At 47.5% G+C, this 18,512-nt stretch overlaps 6 protein-coding genes across 6 annotated transcripts; 3 read left to right on the top strand and 3 right to left on the bottom strand.

The window, feature by feature from the left end:
* Positions 1-35: 35 nt before the first annotated feature.
* Positions 36-1,076, bottom strand: TRUGW13939_10820 (uncharacterized protein; the record flags this gene model as incomplete). The annotated part of the gene is made up of 4 exons (XM_035493930.1): positions 36-617; positions 692-792; positions 857-987; positions 1,060-1,076. 4 exons carry the CDS (start codon positions 1,074-1,076, stop codon positions 36-38), a joined length of 831 nt encoding a protein of 276 aa, XP_035349823.1.
* A 420-nt stretch (positions 1,077-1,496) lies between these two features.
* Positions 1,497-3,819, top strand: TRUGW13939_10819 (uncharacterized protein; the record flags this gene model as incomplete). The annotated part of the gene is made up of 2 exons (XM_035493929.1): positions 1,497-1,593; positions 1,658-3,819. The coding sequence occupies 2 exons, from the start codon at positions 1,497-1,499 to the stop codon at positions 3,817-3,819; spliced, it is 2,259 nt and encodes a 752-aa protein (XP_035349822.1).
* A 243-nt stretch (positions 3,820-4,062) lies between these two features.
* TRUGW13939_10818 (uncharacterized protein) lies at positions 4,063-8,944 on the bottom strand (the record flags this gene model as incomplete). Its single annotated transcript, XM_035493928.1, has 6 exons — positions 4,063-5,875; positions 6,269-7,372; positions 7,430-7,520; positions 7,573-7,707; positions 7,762-8,006; positions 8,073-8,944. Coding segments are annotated over 6 exons (4,260 nt in total), but the record flags the coding sequence as incomplete, so codon positions are not given.
* Positions 8,945-9,600: 656 nt separating this feature from the next.
* On the top strand, positions 9,601-10,511 carry TRUGW13939_10817 (uncharacterized protein; the record flags this gene model as incomplete). The annotated part of the gene is made up of 2 exons (XM_035493927.1): positions 9,601-9,651; positions 9,702-10,511. The coding sequence occupies 2 exons, from the start codon at positions 9,601-9,603 to the stop codon at positions 10,509-10,511; spliced, it is 861 nt and encodes a 286-aa protein (XP_035349820.1).
* Positions 10,512-11,070: 559 nt separating this feature from the next.
* On the bottom strand, positions 11,071-12,893 carry TRUGW13939_10816 (uncharacterized protein; the record flags this gene model as incomplete). Its single annotated transcript, XM_035493926.1, has 4 exons — positions 11,071-11,336; positions 11,397-11,728; positions 11,792-12,395; positions 12,467-12,893. 4 exons carry the CDS (start codon positions 12,891-12,893, stop codon positions 11,071-11,073), a joined length of 1,629 nt encoding a protein of 542 aa, XP_035349819.1.
* Positions 12,894-14,256: 1,363 nt separating this feature from the next.
* TRUGW13939_10815 (uncharacterized protein) lies at positions 14,257-18,345 on the top strand (the record flags this gene model as incomplete). Its single annotated transcript, XM_035493925.1, has 1 exon — positions 14,257-18,345. One exon carries the CDS (start codon positions 14,257-14,259, stop codon positions 18,343-18,345), a length of 4,089 nt encoding a protein of 1,362 aa, XP_035349818.1.
* Positions 18,346-18,512: the final 167 nt, after the last annotated feature.

The raw sequence follows: 18,512 nt of genomic DNA, 5'->3' as shown, positions 1-18,512 counted from the left end.
GCGAATCCAGATTGAAGAAATAACGCGAAAGAAAATTAAACTAGAGACGTCTTTTTCTTGATCCCTAAGCCTGCCGAAAATGGCTTTTTAGGCTTTTTCGTTCTCGTGAAAGATGGCGCTGCAGGTGTGACATTCTTCGGTTTGTCGTCGACGGCGGCGGCGTGATCTGCTTCGTCATCCTCGACTAAGCGCTTTACTTTCTCGCCAGTCGATGTCATAAAAGCCCGACGAGCAGCCTCCTCATCCTCCTTTTCGGCCCGAAGACGAGCTTCGTCAGCTTCGTCTACCACATTGGCTAGAGCAACCTCTTCCCCTCGAGCCTCGCCTCGTTCAATGCGTGCGTTTCGCGTACGAATCTCGTCGAGTGCGTCTGCAACGGCCATTTCGCGTTTAGAGTCCAGCATTTTTTCTTCGAGTTCGGCCATTTTGTCACGTTCTAGTTGTTCGCGTTCTTCGTTTTCCTCGCGCTCGAGGCGATCGAGGACCTCTTGCTCGGTTTCGTCTTGGTGGTTGGTAGCGTTGGTGCGCCAGGGCTCGAAATTTCGTTTTGCGCCTCGTTCGCAGACATAGTCCATATTCTTAGGGTCCGTTTTGAATGTGATTTCACCGGAGCATCTCTATATTCAGGTTAGAAATCAGGCATAATAGAAAGGCATGGGTGGAAGAGGCGACGAGAGGCCGGATAACATACTGTGCATCGTATATAGAATCGATAGATGGTTATAGATAAATATTTCTCCTCCGTCGTTTCCTTTCGTGCGTTGAACTTTCGGCCCTTGTATATATATTCACCTGTGACAACATAGTTAGCGACACGGTCTACAAAAGATAGTGAGTGGTTCATGTTCAAGCTTACCACAGCTGGTGCAGCGCATAGAGAAAGGTGCCATCAGGCGCACCGTCAAGAGCTTGACCTTCGCACCCGGAACCTTTTTCGTTCGCGTGATCGCAGACGGATCAAAGTCCGGTGGGTAGTATTTGGTCAATCTAAGATATGTTAGTATCGTCCGGAGGAGACTTTTTTCCAATGTAGTAAAATCGCAATGCGGAACGACGTACACTTTTCGTTCAGACATGGTGTATGAAGGCGGAGTTCACCGCAGAGAACGCTTCTTGTCAAATTCAGAAAAGGTTTGTATCTGACAAAAGGCAGTATTCACAAGAGAAGCAGTCCCCAGAGTGTTGCGAGCGTTGGGTTGTTTGAGATGTGGTGGATGGTGGCGGAGAACGAACGAGCGAGCGATAGGTGAGAGGCTCGGCGCTCGGACCACTGCCCGATAGTCCACTATCCCGCCGCGTCGCGCCTGGGCGAAACAAGCTCTCGTCATTGTTGTTCTTTAGTTGTTGGTTGCTCGCAGTCAAACCTTGGACTGCATTCAGGCTCCTGCGTCAAAGGCTTTTTTGGTCTGAAGCATTCTTCGAGTATCGCCAAATGCATACTTTTCAATCTGCTTACGCTCCTGCATCCTTCGCATGACCTGCGCTCGCGGTAAACAATGGAAAAGTTCCTCCGGAGCTGGCGCCAGGATGCGCTCAATCGGAGCCAGAATGAAACTGCTGTCTATGTTGGGGATAAGATCCTGGCTCTGACTAGTAGGGATTTCCTCCTCGCATATATCTGGTATCAAATTGTACTGACCATGGACAACCGTTATAGACAGCGACACCGACGCATTTTGGCTGGCTCAGGTCCACTTCAGCAACAACAATTACACACGAGCACTGACTCTGCTTTCTCGCAAGGACTTGATATCGCGGAGCACATCCTGCAGATACCTTGCTGCACACTGCTATCTAAAGCAGAACAAATTCGACTCGGCGTTGAGCGTACTCGGAGAACAAAATCCAACACACCTCATCCACAGCGCAGGTCATAGCCGGCGCAAAATACAACATCTGAATGGGCACAGCCACGTTACTCTGCGGAATGGAAAATCGGCTTCTTCAAAGGCAGAACGTTTTGAGAGGAGTGAGGAGCAGGATCGAGAAGATGGGAACAATTTGCGTTTTGAGGCAGCCATGTGCTACCTGCGCGGACTCTGTTATGCCAAGCAGAACGCTTTTGACCGCGCACGAGACTGTTACAAAGATGCTGTTCGAATTGACGTTCAATGTTTCGAGGCATTTGATCAACTAATGAAAAACTCTCTCATGTCTCCGGCAGAGGAACTCGAGTTCTTGGAGTCCCTAGATTTCGACTCAATTTCTGTGCCTTCGGATCCCTCTGCATCGCAAGAGGCTGCTCATTTTGTCAAAATGCTTTACACTACAAGGCTCTCCAAATATACATCGCCTGCTACGCTCTCCGATGCGACCGAGACACTTTCAACACATTACAATCTTGCCACCAACCCTGATATCCTTCTCTCCCGCGCCGAGGCACTCTATACACAATGTCGCTTCACTGAAGCTCTGGAGCTCACGTCATCCATTCTCACAACACCGGAGACAGGTGCCATCGTAACAGGCTCCCCAAGAGTTCCAAGTCAAAATCTGGGACACTCGCCATCAGTTTATCCACTTCATCTTGCCTGCCTCTACGAAACAGGTGCTATCAATGCTTTGTTTTTGTTGGCCCACACATTGGCGGATAATGCGCCAGAGGAATCATACACCTATCTTGCTATTGGAGTATACTATCTCTCCGTTGCCAAAATTGCTGAAGCACGTCGCTTCTTCTCCAAGGCTTCTCTTTTGGATCCTCATTCTGCCCCGGCCTGGATTGGATTCGCTCACACTTTTGCCGCAGAAGGAGAGCATGACCAGGCCATCGCCGCTTACAGCACCGCAGCACGGCTTTTTCAAGGAAGTCATCTTCCTCAATTGTTCCTCGGGATGCAGCATCTGGCGCTCAATAACATGTCCCTTGCACATGAATACCTATGTGCAGCGTACACTATGTCTTCGGGCTCACCATCCGGAGAAGCAGTATCAATACCCAGTACATTGTCCAGTGGGCTTCCATCGTTAGGCGGTGATCCCTTGGTACTCAACGAACTAGGTGTCGTATTGTATCACCAAGCCCAGCTGGGAGACGCCGTTGGCCTTTTTCGCCAGGCTCTTGGGCTAGCAGAAGCCTTGCAATGCGATCCTGGGGCATGGGTCGCAACACGCGCCAATCTGGGACATGCACTACGCCGAATGGGTAACCTCGAGGAAGCCCTCGCTGAATTTGATGAGTGCCTCCGAGTTGGCGCTGGAGGAGGTTCCATGGGATATAGCACCACCATTGGCGGCGTCACTACCACATCAGTAGGGGTAGCTGGGTACGAAGACAGAGGCTTGATTGGATCACTTCAAACATCGCGTGGTCTTATTTACCTACAACAGGGTCGAACCCTGGACGCTGTCACGGTTTTGCATGAGGCAGTTCGAGTGCTCGGCGTAAGCGGTGGCGAAGCAGCCGGAGGTGCTGGTATCGCAGGAACTGTCCTATCTAGGGCCATGGAGTTATGGACTCTGGAAGGTCGGGGGAAACATGATTCGATTGGTGCTGGTCGCGGCAAAGATAAAGCACGGCCCCGAGAGGAGCTGGACGTGGGAGAAAGTTGGACAGATAATGTTGTCGACTCGGGCACATTTGATGAGGCTGTTGAAATGGAGCTAGACACACAGGCTAAAGGTCTTTTGGGCAATGCGCTCGCCAGAGTACGGCCACGACGTGCCGAGAAGCAGCCCCAACCCCTGGAGCCAACAACCCTGCCTGAAGAGATGGAGCTCGAGGAACCGCCAGAAAACCGAAGCCGGGGTGGTTCACGTCCGATTAACAATCGACAGAGTCCAACCCGCAGAGTCCAAGCCAGAAATCCTGCGGGCTAGCCGGATTTTTTTCTCTTTCTCCGATTGTTTTGCGGGATTTTGTGTATATTGGAAAAGCGAGCATTGGCGGCGCATTGGATATCAAGACGGAGGCTGTCTGTTACTTGGGATGCATGGACATGGCATGGCATGGCGCAATGTATACGTTTAAATGCCAGTTTTTGGATGATAACTATACAATTAAGCAGTATTCACTATTATTATTAAAAATAAACATGTCAGGTGTCTATTTCAACATTGAAGTCATGTAGTCCGCGTGGTCGCCACCAGGTCCCTTTTCCATTGCTCCAATACCTTCATCTCGTCCCTTGTCGTACCACTCTGATACTCTTTATAGCACATCAATATTTGAACGCTTTGTAATGCTTGTTCAACGGTCGGAATACGCATCGATGCTGTTTCATTCTCATCCTCCTCCTCTACAGGCATCGGTTGACGAGAAATGTTCTGTTGTCTGCCAACATCCGCATTACTCCCATCTTCCAGATCCAAAAACGCGTGAAAGTCCCTAATATCTTGGTGGTTCTTCACAAATATCCTGTGCGTCTCGTCATACAAGGCTCCACAGCTCGGCCCTGTAAACTCCAAAAGTCCATCACAAATCGTGTTTTTCGTCGCTCCAATGGCTTTGCTAAAACATTTTTGGATCGAGATACCTGACATCTCAGAAAGCCACGCGTTGATTGCCCAGTGAACAGCATGGTAAAGGCTGACTGTTGCAAACGGGTCAGCTGATTGTCTTTTGCTCTTGACGATGTATTGAAGCCATTGTCTACGATATGTCATTTTCAGACCATGCCTGATACCATGGTCAAAAGGCTGAAAGGGGCTTTTAGTACTACCCGAAGAAGGAGGTAGCCATTGAATGCGTATGTTTGCCGGGGGAGGGGCCAGCTCAAGGCCCAAAGTATGGCTAGCAACCTTTTTATCAAGGAGAAGTAAAATAGAACGATCTTTGCCGATATGATCATAAAACTTGAGCAGCCATTCCCTCATCAGAGGTGGATCAACTTCGGCTCCCTTTTTTGATGAGCACCAGTGTCCACCGAGTGCTTCAATGTTAAGATCATTGAGGGAACGGGCACTAGATGTGTTCCCTATGATCCAAAGAGGAAGTCGATCATTGCCTGTGTGGTTGGTACACATAATAAAGGAAAGTCTGCTGTTCTGTTTTTGGGCGCTCTGTATTGACGGCAGAGGGGCTTTTCTCCACAGTAAGCTGGTTTCGCTCATGCAATAGATGTCTTCATCCTTGTACACGTGGCATAAAATCCGCATAGACAGTATTTCTTCCGTTGCATCCACGGTTCCACTGTCTATAGCAGCTGACTGTGAAGAAGATTGCGATACTAATGCTGATGAATGCTGTGTTTCACTCACTGGCAGTCTATGAGATGGCCGCGAAATCGAAACTCGCTCTAGCTCTGGATCCATGTTGTCTAGCGAAACTAACGATGGAATTCCTGTAGGCTCTGTTTCCGGTAATGAATCAAACCCTAGCAGCGATGGAGCAGCGGCAGCAGCAGTAGTAGCAGTAGCTGTTGACAGCGGTATATTCCTCCTCCGAGCCTCGTCTCGTTTCCATTTGGCTTGAGAGCTTTTCCGCGGCGTACTAAGTAGGTAGCGCTCTTTAAATCTCGAAAGCCACCCACTGCTGAACTCTGGTGGCTGCTTATCCCGGTATTCTGGTATTTGGGGGTATACCTCCTTTGCCTTTTCGATGAGCATATCCCCCGTAACTCTTTGCCCTTGATCCAAACAGTCCCTTTGCCACCGGGCCAACCTGTCCTCCAAAATAGGCCAGTGAGAGTTGCGTATACGGTACGCAGGTCTTGTTTCTGCCAACACCGACGCATCCACTTTATCGAGATATTCATATTTCGAGCTTACGCAGTCGCATATGCTTGACTGGCTGACGTTCTTTCCATACTGCTGGAAAAACCACCCCACGATCGCTTTCTGGTGCGGACGAGGATTCTGGTTAAACCACCACTCACGTATCGCTTTACGCTGGACATCGGAGAGTCGATTGCGTTTTGCTGCCATTTGTTTCTTACTTTTTTGTTGTGGCGCGTTTTATTTCTCGGTATAACGAGTTGACGACGTTGTCAGCGACTCAGCGAAGACCCGCGAATGGGTGGAAACGGGGTTAGAGTTTGCCAAGACCGTTTAGTGCTAAGACGCCCTTCCCTTTTAGGGATTAAACTGACCGCTATATCGAGTTGAATTGATATCTGGGGAAACCCCCCCAAAAAGCTCTTAAATGTAGATGACAACTCATACATGTATAAAAGATATATTCAGCCGAGAAACAACACAAGTGCCGCCCCCTACGATGTATATACCTTTCAATCTAATCAACGCCATATACCCAGTGTACCAATATGCTAGTAGTAAAAATAGAAAGAAAGAAAAATGACAATAATGTATCGGTGCGAGTTAACCCCACAATGGAGGGTGGATATATTCCGCTGCACGATCTAACACGCCGGGGAAAGCCCAGTCGCTGCTAGTTGAGCTTTCTGGCGTGGGAGGTGGTAATGACCCTATATTCGGCGTGGTGCTATTGTTTGTCGGCCTCGATGCGTTTTGTGTATAAGCTGATGCTGGCGGTATCCCCTGGACACCGTATGAGCTGTTGCTGTCCCCGTTTTCACGAGAGCCATGAGATGCGCTAAAAGCAATATTTAGTTTCTGTAGTGCACGAAGGGACTTTATGAGCGGTTTTGTCCATTGCGTATGGGTGTTGACTGGTGCGAACGTCGGAATAGAAGCCGACCGCGGTTCTTGCAGCGGCTCTACTGCCGATAAGTGAGCCTTTGTCGCCCCGGAAGCTGTGCCGGAATCAGCGTAACTAGCAGTAGTTCCGACGAGCTGCGGAAACGCTGTTCCTTCGTTGCCTATTCCATCTGCACCGAACTCGCCTTCCGCGCTGGCACGTTCTGCTATGATGGTTTCCAGTTGGTGTAGAAGATCTCGTACTTTTGGCTCCGTTTTGCCCTCATCAATCACAGCAAGAAGGAATGCACAACTGATAGCACGTTGCAAAGTAATCCACGAGCGTGAGCCGTGAGTGCTGAATGAGTGGAGTTCAATGTAGGATTCCACTGTTCCAACAAGGCTGTCCACACAATCCTCTCGCACTTTATGGAAAAGGGGATCATTTCTGTCTGCCTCAGCTTTAAGAGCTGGTCGACAGAGTTCTGACGTGATATACGAGAAATGAACTTTTAAAGCCAGTCTTTCTAAATGGTGCATTGGCGAGCGGCAATATTTGCGGTCCCGTAAATGCGGATCGGCATCTGCCATTGCTTGCTGTATCCTTTCTTTGTATGCTTGGATAGTCTTGAAGCTCATATGGGAGTGAGGTGTCACCATACGTTCTCGGACAACCTCCAAAGTCAAAGATATAATTCGACACATGGTTTCAAAGTAATCGCGATTTCCAGCTTGAGCATCTGCTCTATCGGCGATCTCAGGTTGGCTGATCGCCACGGTGGATGGGCGGTCATAGGAGAGGGAGAAATGGCTATCTTGCCATGCTATAGACCACCTAAAAAAATGTGAGCCTGCTGTATCCAATGATGATCAAGGCAAGTGTAAAACCAACCAGATATGTCGCCGAGTATATCGTTCGGCAAAATCAAATCGGTTTGATTCAGCATGAAGTCCTAAAGCTATACTCATGCGAATAGTCATGCCTTGGAAAAAAATTAGTATTAGAAGAATGTAGAAACAGCGAGACAACTATACCTAGAAGAACATAAGAAACCCCCGGGTTCATATTATAAGATAAGACATTTCCGATGATCAAAAGTGTTTTCATGGCCTCGAGGGTCGGCTGTGAGACAAAGTTGCACATGCGAAGGCATTGGTAAGAGCAGCAAACTATCATGTGTAAGAATGGTTCTGAAACCAGTGTCAAATAACAAGAAACTGTACCATAGACCTGAGATGTCAGTTCCCTCTCCTTGGCAGGGAGATCGGACGACTGGCAGCCCGACGCCAAGACAGCGAAGAGCAATCCGATGAAAGCTAGGTTTATGCCAAAATGTCGCTGAGTTTTCAGTCCTCCCCCGGATGCTGCTCTATTCTGCAGAAACGTCTCTAGATTCTCTTCAAATCCAGGGACATCCACAAGAACGGGATAAAGGGTCCCTGCAATATCTCTATAGAAGTAGAAGAACCTAGCAGAAATTGGGTTAGAGTGAGTCCGATTGACTGATTGATTCGGGGGAAAAGGGCGTACTTACTCTCTAATCTGCTGATCATTTGGAAGAGCACTACAAACTGCATTGACATCGAATGACGAAGTGTCTGAAGACCATAAGTCAACAAACGGGTATGTGGCGGTCTCATTGTCCAAGCCAAGTTTTGGTAGAAGACCACCTTCGAGAAGAGTTTGGGCTTGAAGAGAACCGGATTTGTTCAAAATATATGCTAGGACCGATCGGGAACCAAGATGGACGGTCCCTTCACCATACATGTGAGTAGTATGAATACCCTCGCGCTCGGGAGATTCACGGTTGGATCGTTGATTTGTATCGATTCCCAGTGGGTCACTTATAGCTGATGACCTATTACCTGCTTCAACTTGCTCCAGGCCATTTCGAAGACCAGATATGGTGTTTTCCATTTCCTTCAACTTATTGCACACATTATCCCAATCTTCGCGTGGAATTGAAATTTGCGGTTCAAGAGGGCCATTTGGCGACTCCGTCTCTATGGTGGCTGATTTCACAGGCAAATCCTGATTCGACATTCTCATCGATGGGGTCGCTTCTTTTGAATAATATTCCGAGACATTTTCCAGGTACGACTGGCTGGGAGTCGCGTGTCTTTTCTTCGACGGTCTTTCGTAAGAGCACAGATCTGCGTGGTCGCGTTTCACACAGCCATCACAGGGCAGATTGCGATCGCACTTGACTTTTCGTGTATGGCAGGGATAGCAGGCTTTGGGTTCTCGTGCTTTGCGTTTAGTCCTGATGATCGCATCTATTTGCGACCGTGGAAGATCCGAAATCGAAGTAGACGACGCTGGACCGACGCCGTCTGGGTTCGGCGATGCAGAGAAGGACTCCATGAAGTCAGGCGTGGTATCAAAGATCGATAGCTCGGCATAATACTATCGACTCTAGGATAGCGCAAGAAAGATGACGACAATCATTTTTTAAGGATCGACGTAACTGCCAATGGAGTAGTGGATTAATAGGACTTCGAGCTGGTTAATTAATGAGCCATGCAGTAGGTGGTCAGCGGAACGTTGAATGAGAACGATTGACGGTGGTTATGTACGTAGTTGTCGAGGCTGTCGATAAGAATTATCCGACGCGATTAACTTCAATCAGCCAAGACCGATCGGGAAAGCACGGGACTCCTGTCAAATTTCTGCTTACTAAGGCAGCCCTAACCGGATCCTCCTTCCTAGGTATCTATATTTAAAGATAATAAAAGCTATAAATAATTTAAATAAAAATTCGTTTTTTCTAAAAAAAATCAAGGTTTATTTGTAATATTTATCTAATCCATTAAAATCATGCAAACAAGCTAGTATTGAATTTGCCGACTATGTCTGCGCGCAAGTATTGCAAACATTGCAAACCTTGTATGCTGGTTACACATATCATTATTATTGTTCCCTTGATAACTTATTTATTTCCTTCAAACCATGAAAAGCACACGACATTGGCATCGATGGTTTATATGGCGCTCGACTTGGCACTTCGCCTCAAATATATTCAGTTTCGTCCTGAGGCCGCTTAGACGCCCATTTGTTGAATTATGTTCTACGGAGACCATCAGGATCACGAAGATGAAGAGCGCTTGAAATCTGTAAGTGGAAGTCACAATGCTTGGTGACTCTTTCTGATTTCATAATTTAGGTCGATTCCCGGTCGTCAGAAAATATACCACCCAACGTCATTATTCGACGAGCCTCCCAATGCCCGGATAATCACAAGCTCTTGATTATTGGGATTTTTGCAGAAGTATATCTTGTGGACAATGAAATTATCAGAAAGATCCCTCGCAGCCAGAGTGAAGAAGACATGCAACCTATACTCCGCGAGGCTATGGTTTATGACACTCTGGGGCCTCATCCACGGATTGCTGAATGGCTATCAAAGGACATATCAAACTTTATCGACATCAAGTACTATCCGCATGGTGACCTTGTGAACTATTGCCAGAAGAATTTGATACAACCTGAGCTACGATCTAAATGGTACCAGCAAATCTTGGAATCCGTTGAGTTTATCCATAGCCGTGGTGTGATCCATTCCGACCTTGCTCTACGGCAGTTCTTTATTGACAACAATTTGAATGTACGACTCGGTGATTTCAACGCTTCGCAATGCTCTGGTCACGTAGCACTCGGCTACGAAAAAGCATCACATTGCCTGCCACGAGATTATGAACTTCCCAACACTGAAACCTCCGATGTCTTTGCCCTGGGATCTACACTATACGAGCTAGTTACTGGCAATGCCCCATACAGCGAACTTTCTGGGCCCAAATCTGACGATCCGGATATCATTAAAGCTCAAATCCGACGTCAACATGAGGTAGATCATGAGATTGAAACACGGTACAAAAACCGCTACTTTCCCGATGTCTCTGGTTTATTTGGAGGGGAAATCATAATGGGTTTCTGGAGCGGCGAAATTCCCTCCGCCCGAGCTGCACTTGATTAGTACTTACAAGACTGATGTTTGATGCTAGAGGGAGAAGAGTATAGTTTATTTGCGACGACGCTCCTTTCATGAAACTATATCTTAGTGAGTAGATCTTACAAATTTGGAGCATGATCAATGATATCCAGACTCCGGAACCGTGAGATACTTGTTCTTAAAGCATTTTCCACCCCAAGAGGAGACCTCTCGATGGGTTCGCAATAGCTGAAAATATCTTCAAGCAACTATTTTCTGGCGTGGAGTTTCCAGCCAAAGCCAATCCATCGATAGAAGACCAGGTACATCCCAAAGTTTGACAGAACTAGAGCGGTGACGTCATCAGTATAGACGTGTTTTGGTTTATGGAAGTTAGAACTATTAATCCTCTATTATAAAATCGCTAAAAACGGAAAATACATGGTTGAAATCAAACAACACCCGGAACTCCAATATAAAATCTATGGTATTATATCTCCTCATTATTCTTCGAAAGTCCGCCCCCATCAAAATCTCCAAGAAAACGTCCGCCAACACCTTGTTTCCTTGATTATTATCGTATCGATCTTCTTTCACCAATTGATCATTCCTCGGGCGGCACTGCTTTTGTCTCCTCGTCTTCACAATAAGCAAAGTGCGAGTGTCGACGAATTCGCTCGCCGTAAAAGTAAAACACATAAGGAATAGCACAGCAGGCGAGAGCAAGGAAGCCGAGAAGCGAGCTGGCCCACTGGTAGCCCAATCTGTTATACATTTGGATTGTGAAAAGGACGCATCCTGCTCCCCACATCGATCGCAAGAATGTTTTGGCTGCGAGAGCTGATGCGGCTTGGTGCTGGTACGTATCCACTGTGAATTCAAGAGTCAGTTTAGGCGATCGTCAAGGTGTAGGAGAAAAATTATACGTACCGAGATAATTGTTTGCAGAGTTGTACAAGAAAATGAAGCCAAAGCCGACAGGGAATCCTCCAATAGCCGGTCCAATCCAATGGAGACGGGGGTACGAGGTCCATGCAAAGATAAACAGGCCAACAGGAATCAGCCAGCAAGAAAACATCATTGGAATCAGGCGTGCCTCTGCTGGTGGCTTGCCATTGTGTTTTTGGCAAAGGCCTATGTAGTGCTTATTCACCAAAGGAGCGCAGAAAGCACTAGCAACAACTCCCAAGGCTAGAGGAATGAACATGAGGCCAGTAATTCCGGGACTGTACCCTTTTCCCCTCTGGTAAACGACTGGGTATCTAAAATGGCATGTTAGTATATTGGGGGTTTCAGAAAAAAGGAAAAAAAGTCACTGCACTTACGCGATGAAAAACATGTACAAAAGTCCATAAAGAACAGACATGTATATGGAAATGAACAAAACAATAGGCTCCATGAACAGTAGCTGGAATGGACGGAGCATGAAAATTCGGAGCTTTTCCCCTGTTGATCGAGGATCCAGCTCTTGTTCTGTCACGTATTTTGGATCATCCTCGGATTTGCGTAACTTCTTCGCGCGCGCTTTCAACAACACTGGAGTGTAGGTTTCTGGCACAGTGAAAGTGATCATAGCCCAGGCAATACCGGAGAGGATCAGTTGAATCCAATAGAGCCATCTCCAGCCCGCAGCATCGAAGAGAAACCCGCCTGCCAAGGGCCCAATTGCTGGCCCAATAAAAGGCGCTGCGCTGAAAGCTGCCATTGGAACACCACGCTCTTCATTCTTCCACAGATCGGCCAATGTTCCTCCAACTAAAGTCATGGGCGCGCTGAAAGCTATTCCATCAATAGCACGACAGACAATCAATGTACCGATATTAGGTGCCACAGCACACGGAATTTCAAAAATCACCGCGATAAACAGGGTTATGGCGTAGACTGGTCGTCGTCCAATCATTTCGGATAAGGGAGCGAACACCATTGGACCTTTTGAATTCTCAAGTTAGTCTGGTTTTTGAACGAAAGGGCTATGCAGAATTGAAAAAGATAATTCTTACCAACACCAAAGCCAATGACGAATACAGTGACTGTCAGGAGTGAAACTTCTTCCGATACGTGGAAATCCTTAGAAGGGCCTTCTAGGCCAGCAGTAACGACAGCACTGGCAAAGGCCACAACAAAGCATGTCCAGGCGACAACCATTGTGTAATACCACTTCCTTGCTTTGGACCAGTTTTTCGGGTTCTCAGGGTCGTCGATGCGAAAGGTAACCAGCTTCCAATCTTCCATCTTATCGGTCACATTGGATTTCACGCTTTTTATGATGTTTCCCGTCCTCGTTTCCACAATGTACTCTTCGAGATTGGCATCATCATTGACTTGGCCAAGGGGCAGATCCGTTGGATCTATTTCCCCTGGATTGTTGCCGTATGTTGGGATTCTCGAAAGAGTGCGGTGAGGCACTTCGCCCTCGTGTGAAGTCATTGCGAGAAGAAAGCCACTAGGGCTTTAGTATTTGGTTGTTGGGTGAGGAAGCGTTAAATGGGTTGCACTTGGAAAGTTGTCGTGCTTCCAATGTTATTAGTATTTACCAGGAGTACATATGTACAATCTGGGATATGGTGGCGGTATTTATACATTCTACTTGGTTTATCTTGAGGTGGCGGCTCGGGCCCGGCAACCCTGGATTGGTGGGCTCGCGTCGAAAAAGATACTTTGAGACCGAGAAAAACTTTTAGAGTGACTTCATTTTTACTCTAATTCTCTGTCGAATCCAAATAAAAACCAATCCGGAATATGGGAGGCCGATAACCCGCTCTTTTGGTTTCCCGAAGTGGAACGTCTCGGTAGCTAGCCGCTTTCCTAAAGTAGCTATATGCTTCGGCGGACCGCGAATCACCACTACCAAAGACAACGTAATGACGGTCTAGACAAGAAAAAAAAAGACGTTTTTAAACTAGCGTGAACACGGATGCGTCGTAAGTACTGTCTTGGCAATATCCAAGTTGTGGATAAAGTCACAGGGCTTATAGTAGTAGCGTTCATAATTGAATTGATGCCAAGCTTAACCTTCTTAGAAGCTGTTATTATGCATAGTTCATGTAATTATCTACAATTATCTACAATCTACTGTATTCAAACTTGCCACTGGTTATTTCATTATGCGAGAATTGCCACATGCACCATCGCTTCACAGCGAGATGTAATAATTAATGAATTGAAGAACAATTATCATTCATCCAGGGATAAAATTGGAAACACCACTAAATAATAATAATAATATCAAATAATACTAATGTTGAACGACAATGTACATACTTCCCTTTATGGCAGGATGCTCCGTCGGAGCGTTCTTCCAAAAATAGTAGTCCCCACTTAAGAATTCAATCACGGACCAACCAAACGAAGAATTGGCCTTGAAATAGCGACAGGTAGCATATGTACTATTAGATGCAGGGGCCGTCCCAAAATAGCTTCTAGAGGGAGTGTCGCATTTATTACAGTCTATTAAGACTTAATTTTTTTTTTCAAACCATACAAGGTGCAGACACAACATCTTGTAGTGATCCGGATTCTTGATCACGTGACTGATAAGAAATTCATGGCTCGATAAGACAGAAGCGGACTAGCGCGGGGCGAGCGCCCACTATCGGCCACGCGGGATGAATGGAGGCAGATAATTTTTCTGAAGGACATCTTCGAGTCTACGGTGAACCAGCGCCCACCTTTTAGCCGGCGCCGGGCATTGGAAAGCCATCACAGAGATATATTTCAATGTGATAGAGCTAAATATTCTACTATCACTGACTGAATTCGCCAGAAGCTGTTTACCAGTGTCCTCTTCAAGATGACGTCCTCGACCGAATCGACATACTTGTCGATTCCCGGCACAGTTGCATTTTCCAGGTCTCGTGGCCTTGCAATCGCATCGCAGATAGGAGCAGCAGACGTTCGAGCTCAATGGGTTCACTATGTGCATACTTCCGAGACTCTGCAAGAGACTCAACGAGGGGTTCTTGAGCAGCTTCTCCAATACGGCGACATCACCGACATTCCTCCTTCATTTGAACAAGGTGAAGGTACCGTGAAAACCTTTTACGTATACCCTCGCGTTGGGACGATTTCACCGTGGAGTTCTCAGGCGACCGGTATTTCACATGTGTGTGGATTGGGCAAATTCGTCAAGCGAATCGAACGCGGACTAAAAATATCGGCTCTATTCTCGGAAGAGAGTAAGGCAGAAGATGAATACTTGGATTTTCTACACGACCGAATGACTCAAGTCATCAGCCAAGAAGAACCCAACCTTGAGAAGGTCTTCTCAGAGCACCCACCACTTCCCTTGGAGACCGTCCCTCTTCATAGTGGAGAGAAATCCCCAGTAGAGATTCTCCAGGACGCGAATAAACGTCTTGGACTTGCTTTAGATCAATCGGAGATTGATTACCTTGTCGAAGCATATGCCGCCAACGGCCCTGTTCCACGCGATCCCACCGATGTCGAACTTTTCATGTTTGCTCAGGTCAACTCCGAACACTGTCGACACAAGCAATTCAACGCGTCTTGGGCTATTGATGGGAGACAAATGCCGTACAGTTTATTCGGAATGATCAGGAACACCCACAGGAAGAATGGAGACTATACCGTGAGCGCCTACAGTGACAATGCCGCGGTATTACAGGGTGAGAATGCCGGATTTTGGTCGCCCGATTCTGCAACCCGCGAATGGACACAGTTAAAAGAGCAGGTTCATATATTGGCCAAGGTTGAAACTCACAATCACCCTACTGCTGTATCGCCATTTGCTGGAGCTGCCACCGGATCTGGTGGTGAAATAAGAGACGAAGGAGCTGTTGGCCGAGGGTCCAGGCCAAAAGCCGGACTCGCGGGATACTGTGTCTCCGACCTCCTCATACCGGAGCTGCGACAGCCATGGGAGCTTGATATTGGAAAACCCCACCATATCGCAAGCAGCTTAGATATCATGCTCGAAGCCCCGATCGGAAGCGCAGCTTTCAACAACGAATTCGGACGCCCTTGCACAGCCGGTTATTTCCGAACATTGCTTACTGAGATTGATATTGGCAATGGCCAGAAAGAAATTCGAGGATATCACAAGCCGATTATGATCGCCGGTGGTGTGGGCACTGTAAGACCTCAGCATGCGCTCAAGGACCCAGGTATCGTCAAGCCAGGTTCTTTCCTTGTGGTTCTCGGAGGCCCTGCGATGCTTATTGGGCTTGGTGGTGGAGCAGCGTCCAGTCTTACTTCTGGAGAAGGATCTGCCGATCTCGACTTTGCCAGTGTCCAAAGAGGAAATGCCGAAGTCCAACGCAGAGCTCAAGAAGTCATCAACGCCTGTGTTTCAATGGGAGCCGACAACCCAATCAAGTTCATTCACGATGTTGGCGCCGGAGGCCTGTCAAACGCTCTTCCGGAATTAATTCATGACTCAGGACTGGGCGCTACATTTGAACTGAGGGAGGTGGATAACACTGATCGCAGCATGAGTCCTATGCAAATATGGTGCTGTGAAGCACAGGAAAGATACGTTATGGCTATTGGGGAGGAGAGTATGAACAAGTTCACTGCCATTGCCAAACGTGAGCGCTGCGGTTTCTCTGTTGTTGGCAGAGGAGAGGGCAATCAAGACGAGGATAAACGTCTTGTCTTGATGGACCGAGATTCAAAGGAATACCCGAAACCGATCGATCTGCCTCTATCGGTTCTTTTTGGGAAGCCACCCAAGATGACTCGGAAAGTGGACTCGCGAAAACTGAAATTACCTGCCTTTGATACTAGTTTGTCAACATATCTACCTAAAGATCTATCAAGCCAACAGCTATTTGACGAGGCTGCGACTAGAGTTCTTTCTCTTCCTGCAGTCGGCTCAAAATCTTTCCTGATCACGATTGGGGATCGAACTGTGGGTGGGCTTACTGCTCAAGATCAGATGGTAGGACCTTGGCAAACTCCAGTTTCCAATGTATCCGTGACGGCAACATCACTTCTTCAGGGTGTGAAAACTGGAGAAGCTATGGCGATGGGCGAAAAGCCTACCCTTGCCCTTATTTCGCCGGCAGCGTCGGCACGCATGGCTGTGGCAGAATCGTTAATGAATCTTACAGCGGCAGATTTGATCAATCGTCTGACCAGAGTCAAGCTTTCAGCCAACTGGATGTCCGCTGGCAGTCACCCAGGTGAAGGAGCAGCCATCTATGAAGCTGTCGAGGCTATTGGTCTTGACCTGTGTCCCAAACTAGGAATCAGCATTCCAGTTGGTAAGGACTCGATGTCGATGAAAATGAAATGGACGGACGAAAAGTCCAAGGAGTCACGAGAGGTTACCGCACCTTTGTCTTTGGTCATTTCGTCTTTCGCGCCAGTTTCCGACTTTAAGAAAACATGGACACCGACTCTCCGACGCTTTGAGGACGTTGGCGAAACTGTTCTTATGTTTGTAGATCTCGCTCGCGGCCGAAAAGCTCTTGGTGGCTCAGCTGTTGCACAAGTTTTCAAACAGGTTGGCGATGAATGTCCTGACATCCGAGACGTGGATCTCTTCAGGGACTTTTTTGATGCTACACAGCAGCTTCAAGAATCGGGTATCGTTCTGGCCTATCACGACCGTTCTGATGGAGGTCTTTTCACGACTCTTGCAGAAATGATGTTTGCGGGACGCTGTGGCGTTGAACTCATGTTAGATGATTTGCAAAAGAACTCTGACATTGGAAGCTGCATTGAGACATTGTTCAATGAAGAGCTTGGTGCAGTCTTCCAAGTCCGAAAGAAGGACGAAACCCAGTTCCGCTCATGCTTTGCAACTTGTGGCCCTCCACCAGGGCTAATCACTCGCATTGGACGTGTTTCTGAGATACAGAAGCAAAACCTTACCATGTACCACAAACACAAATTGATTTATCGTCAACCGCGAGCCAAGATTCAACAAATCTGGTCACACACATCTTACCACATGCAAAAGATCCGTGATAATGCTGCCTGTGCTGATCAAGAATTCGCTAATATCCTTGAGGACACGAACCCCGGTTTGTCATGGAGACCCAGCTTCGACCCTAAAGACAAAGGTCTCCCTATTTTGACAAGTCTTACCCAATTTTCACCGTTCAGCAACAAGCCTCGGGTGGCAATCCTCCGCGAACAAGGAGTTAACAGTCAGGCTGAAATGGCCTTTGCTTTCAACCTGGCTGGTTTCGCCGCTGTTGATGTACACATGACTGATATCATCTCTGGTCGCGTGTCCCTCGCGTCCTTTGTTGGAATGGCTGCCTGTGGTGGTTTCTCATACGGAGATGTCCTCGGCGCGGGCCAGGGCTGGTCCAAATCGGTGTTGTTGCATGAAGAAACCCGCAAAGAATTCAAAAACTTCTTCGACCGCCCGGATACCTTTGCTCTCGGTGTTTGCAACGGATGCCAATTTCTATCACGTCTCAAAGAGCTCATTCCAGGGGCACAGTACTGGCCCAGCTTCGAGCGAAACGCCAGTGAGCAATACGAAGGCCGTGTCGCCATGGTACATATTTCCGATCCGGACCCTTCTACTCCATCTGTTTTCCTGCATGGCATGAACGGCTCGTCGCTGCCCATTGCCGTGGCACACGGAGAAGGCCGTGCATCTTTCGCCTTGACACCCGAAGTCACCGCGCAGGACTTTGTCAAAAATAACTTGGCGCCTATTCGCTATGTCGACAATGAGACGCTCAAGCCAACAATGACATATCCCTTCAACCCGAACGGTAGTCCCGAGGGTATTGCAGGTGTTAGATCATCAGACGGCCGTGTTCTGGCGATCATGCCTCATCCGGAGCGAACTATCATAGGCGGTATTGCAAGCTGGCTACCTGCTGAGGCAGAGCAATGGGGAGAGGTTGGTCCATGGGGACGCGTTTTCTACAGTGCTCGCAGGTGGGTCGGCTAAAATTTCTAATCTTGCATAAATGATCTCACTTTTGTTTAAAAATTCTTTCTCAAAATTATATATGTCTCTTGGTGTTTCAGGAATTTTAGGATAGTAATTCTATCACATTTTGATCTATCTTTTCTGGCCTAGACATTCGAGATCTCAATCATTCTATTGCAATCATT

Source organism: Talaromyces rugulosus, chromosome VI (assembly GCF_013368755.1).
Source record: "Talaromyces rugulosus chromosome VI, complete sequence".
NCBI lineage: Eukaryota > Fungi > Ascomycota > Eurotiomycetes > Eurotiales > Trichocomaceae > Talaromyces > Talaromyces rugulosus.
Note: the sequence above shows the minus strand (reverse complement) of the source record. Positions and strands in the feature narration are given on the sequence as shown.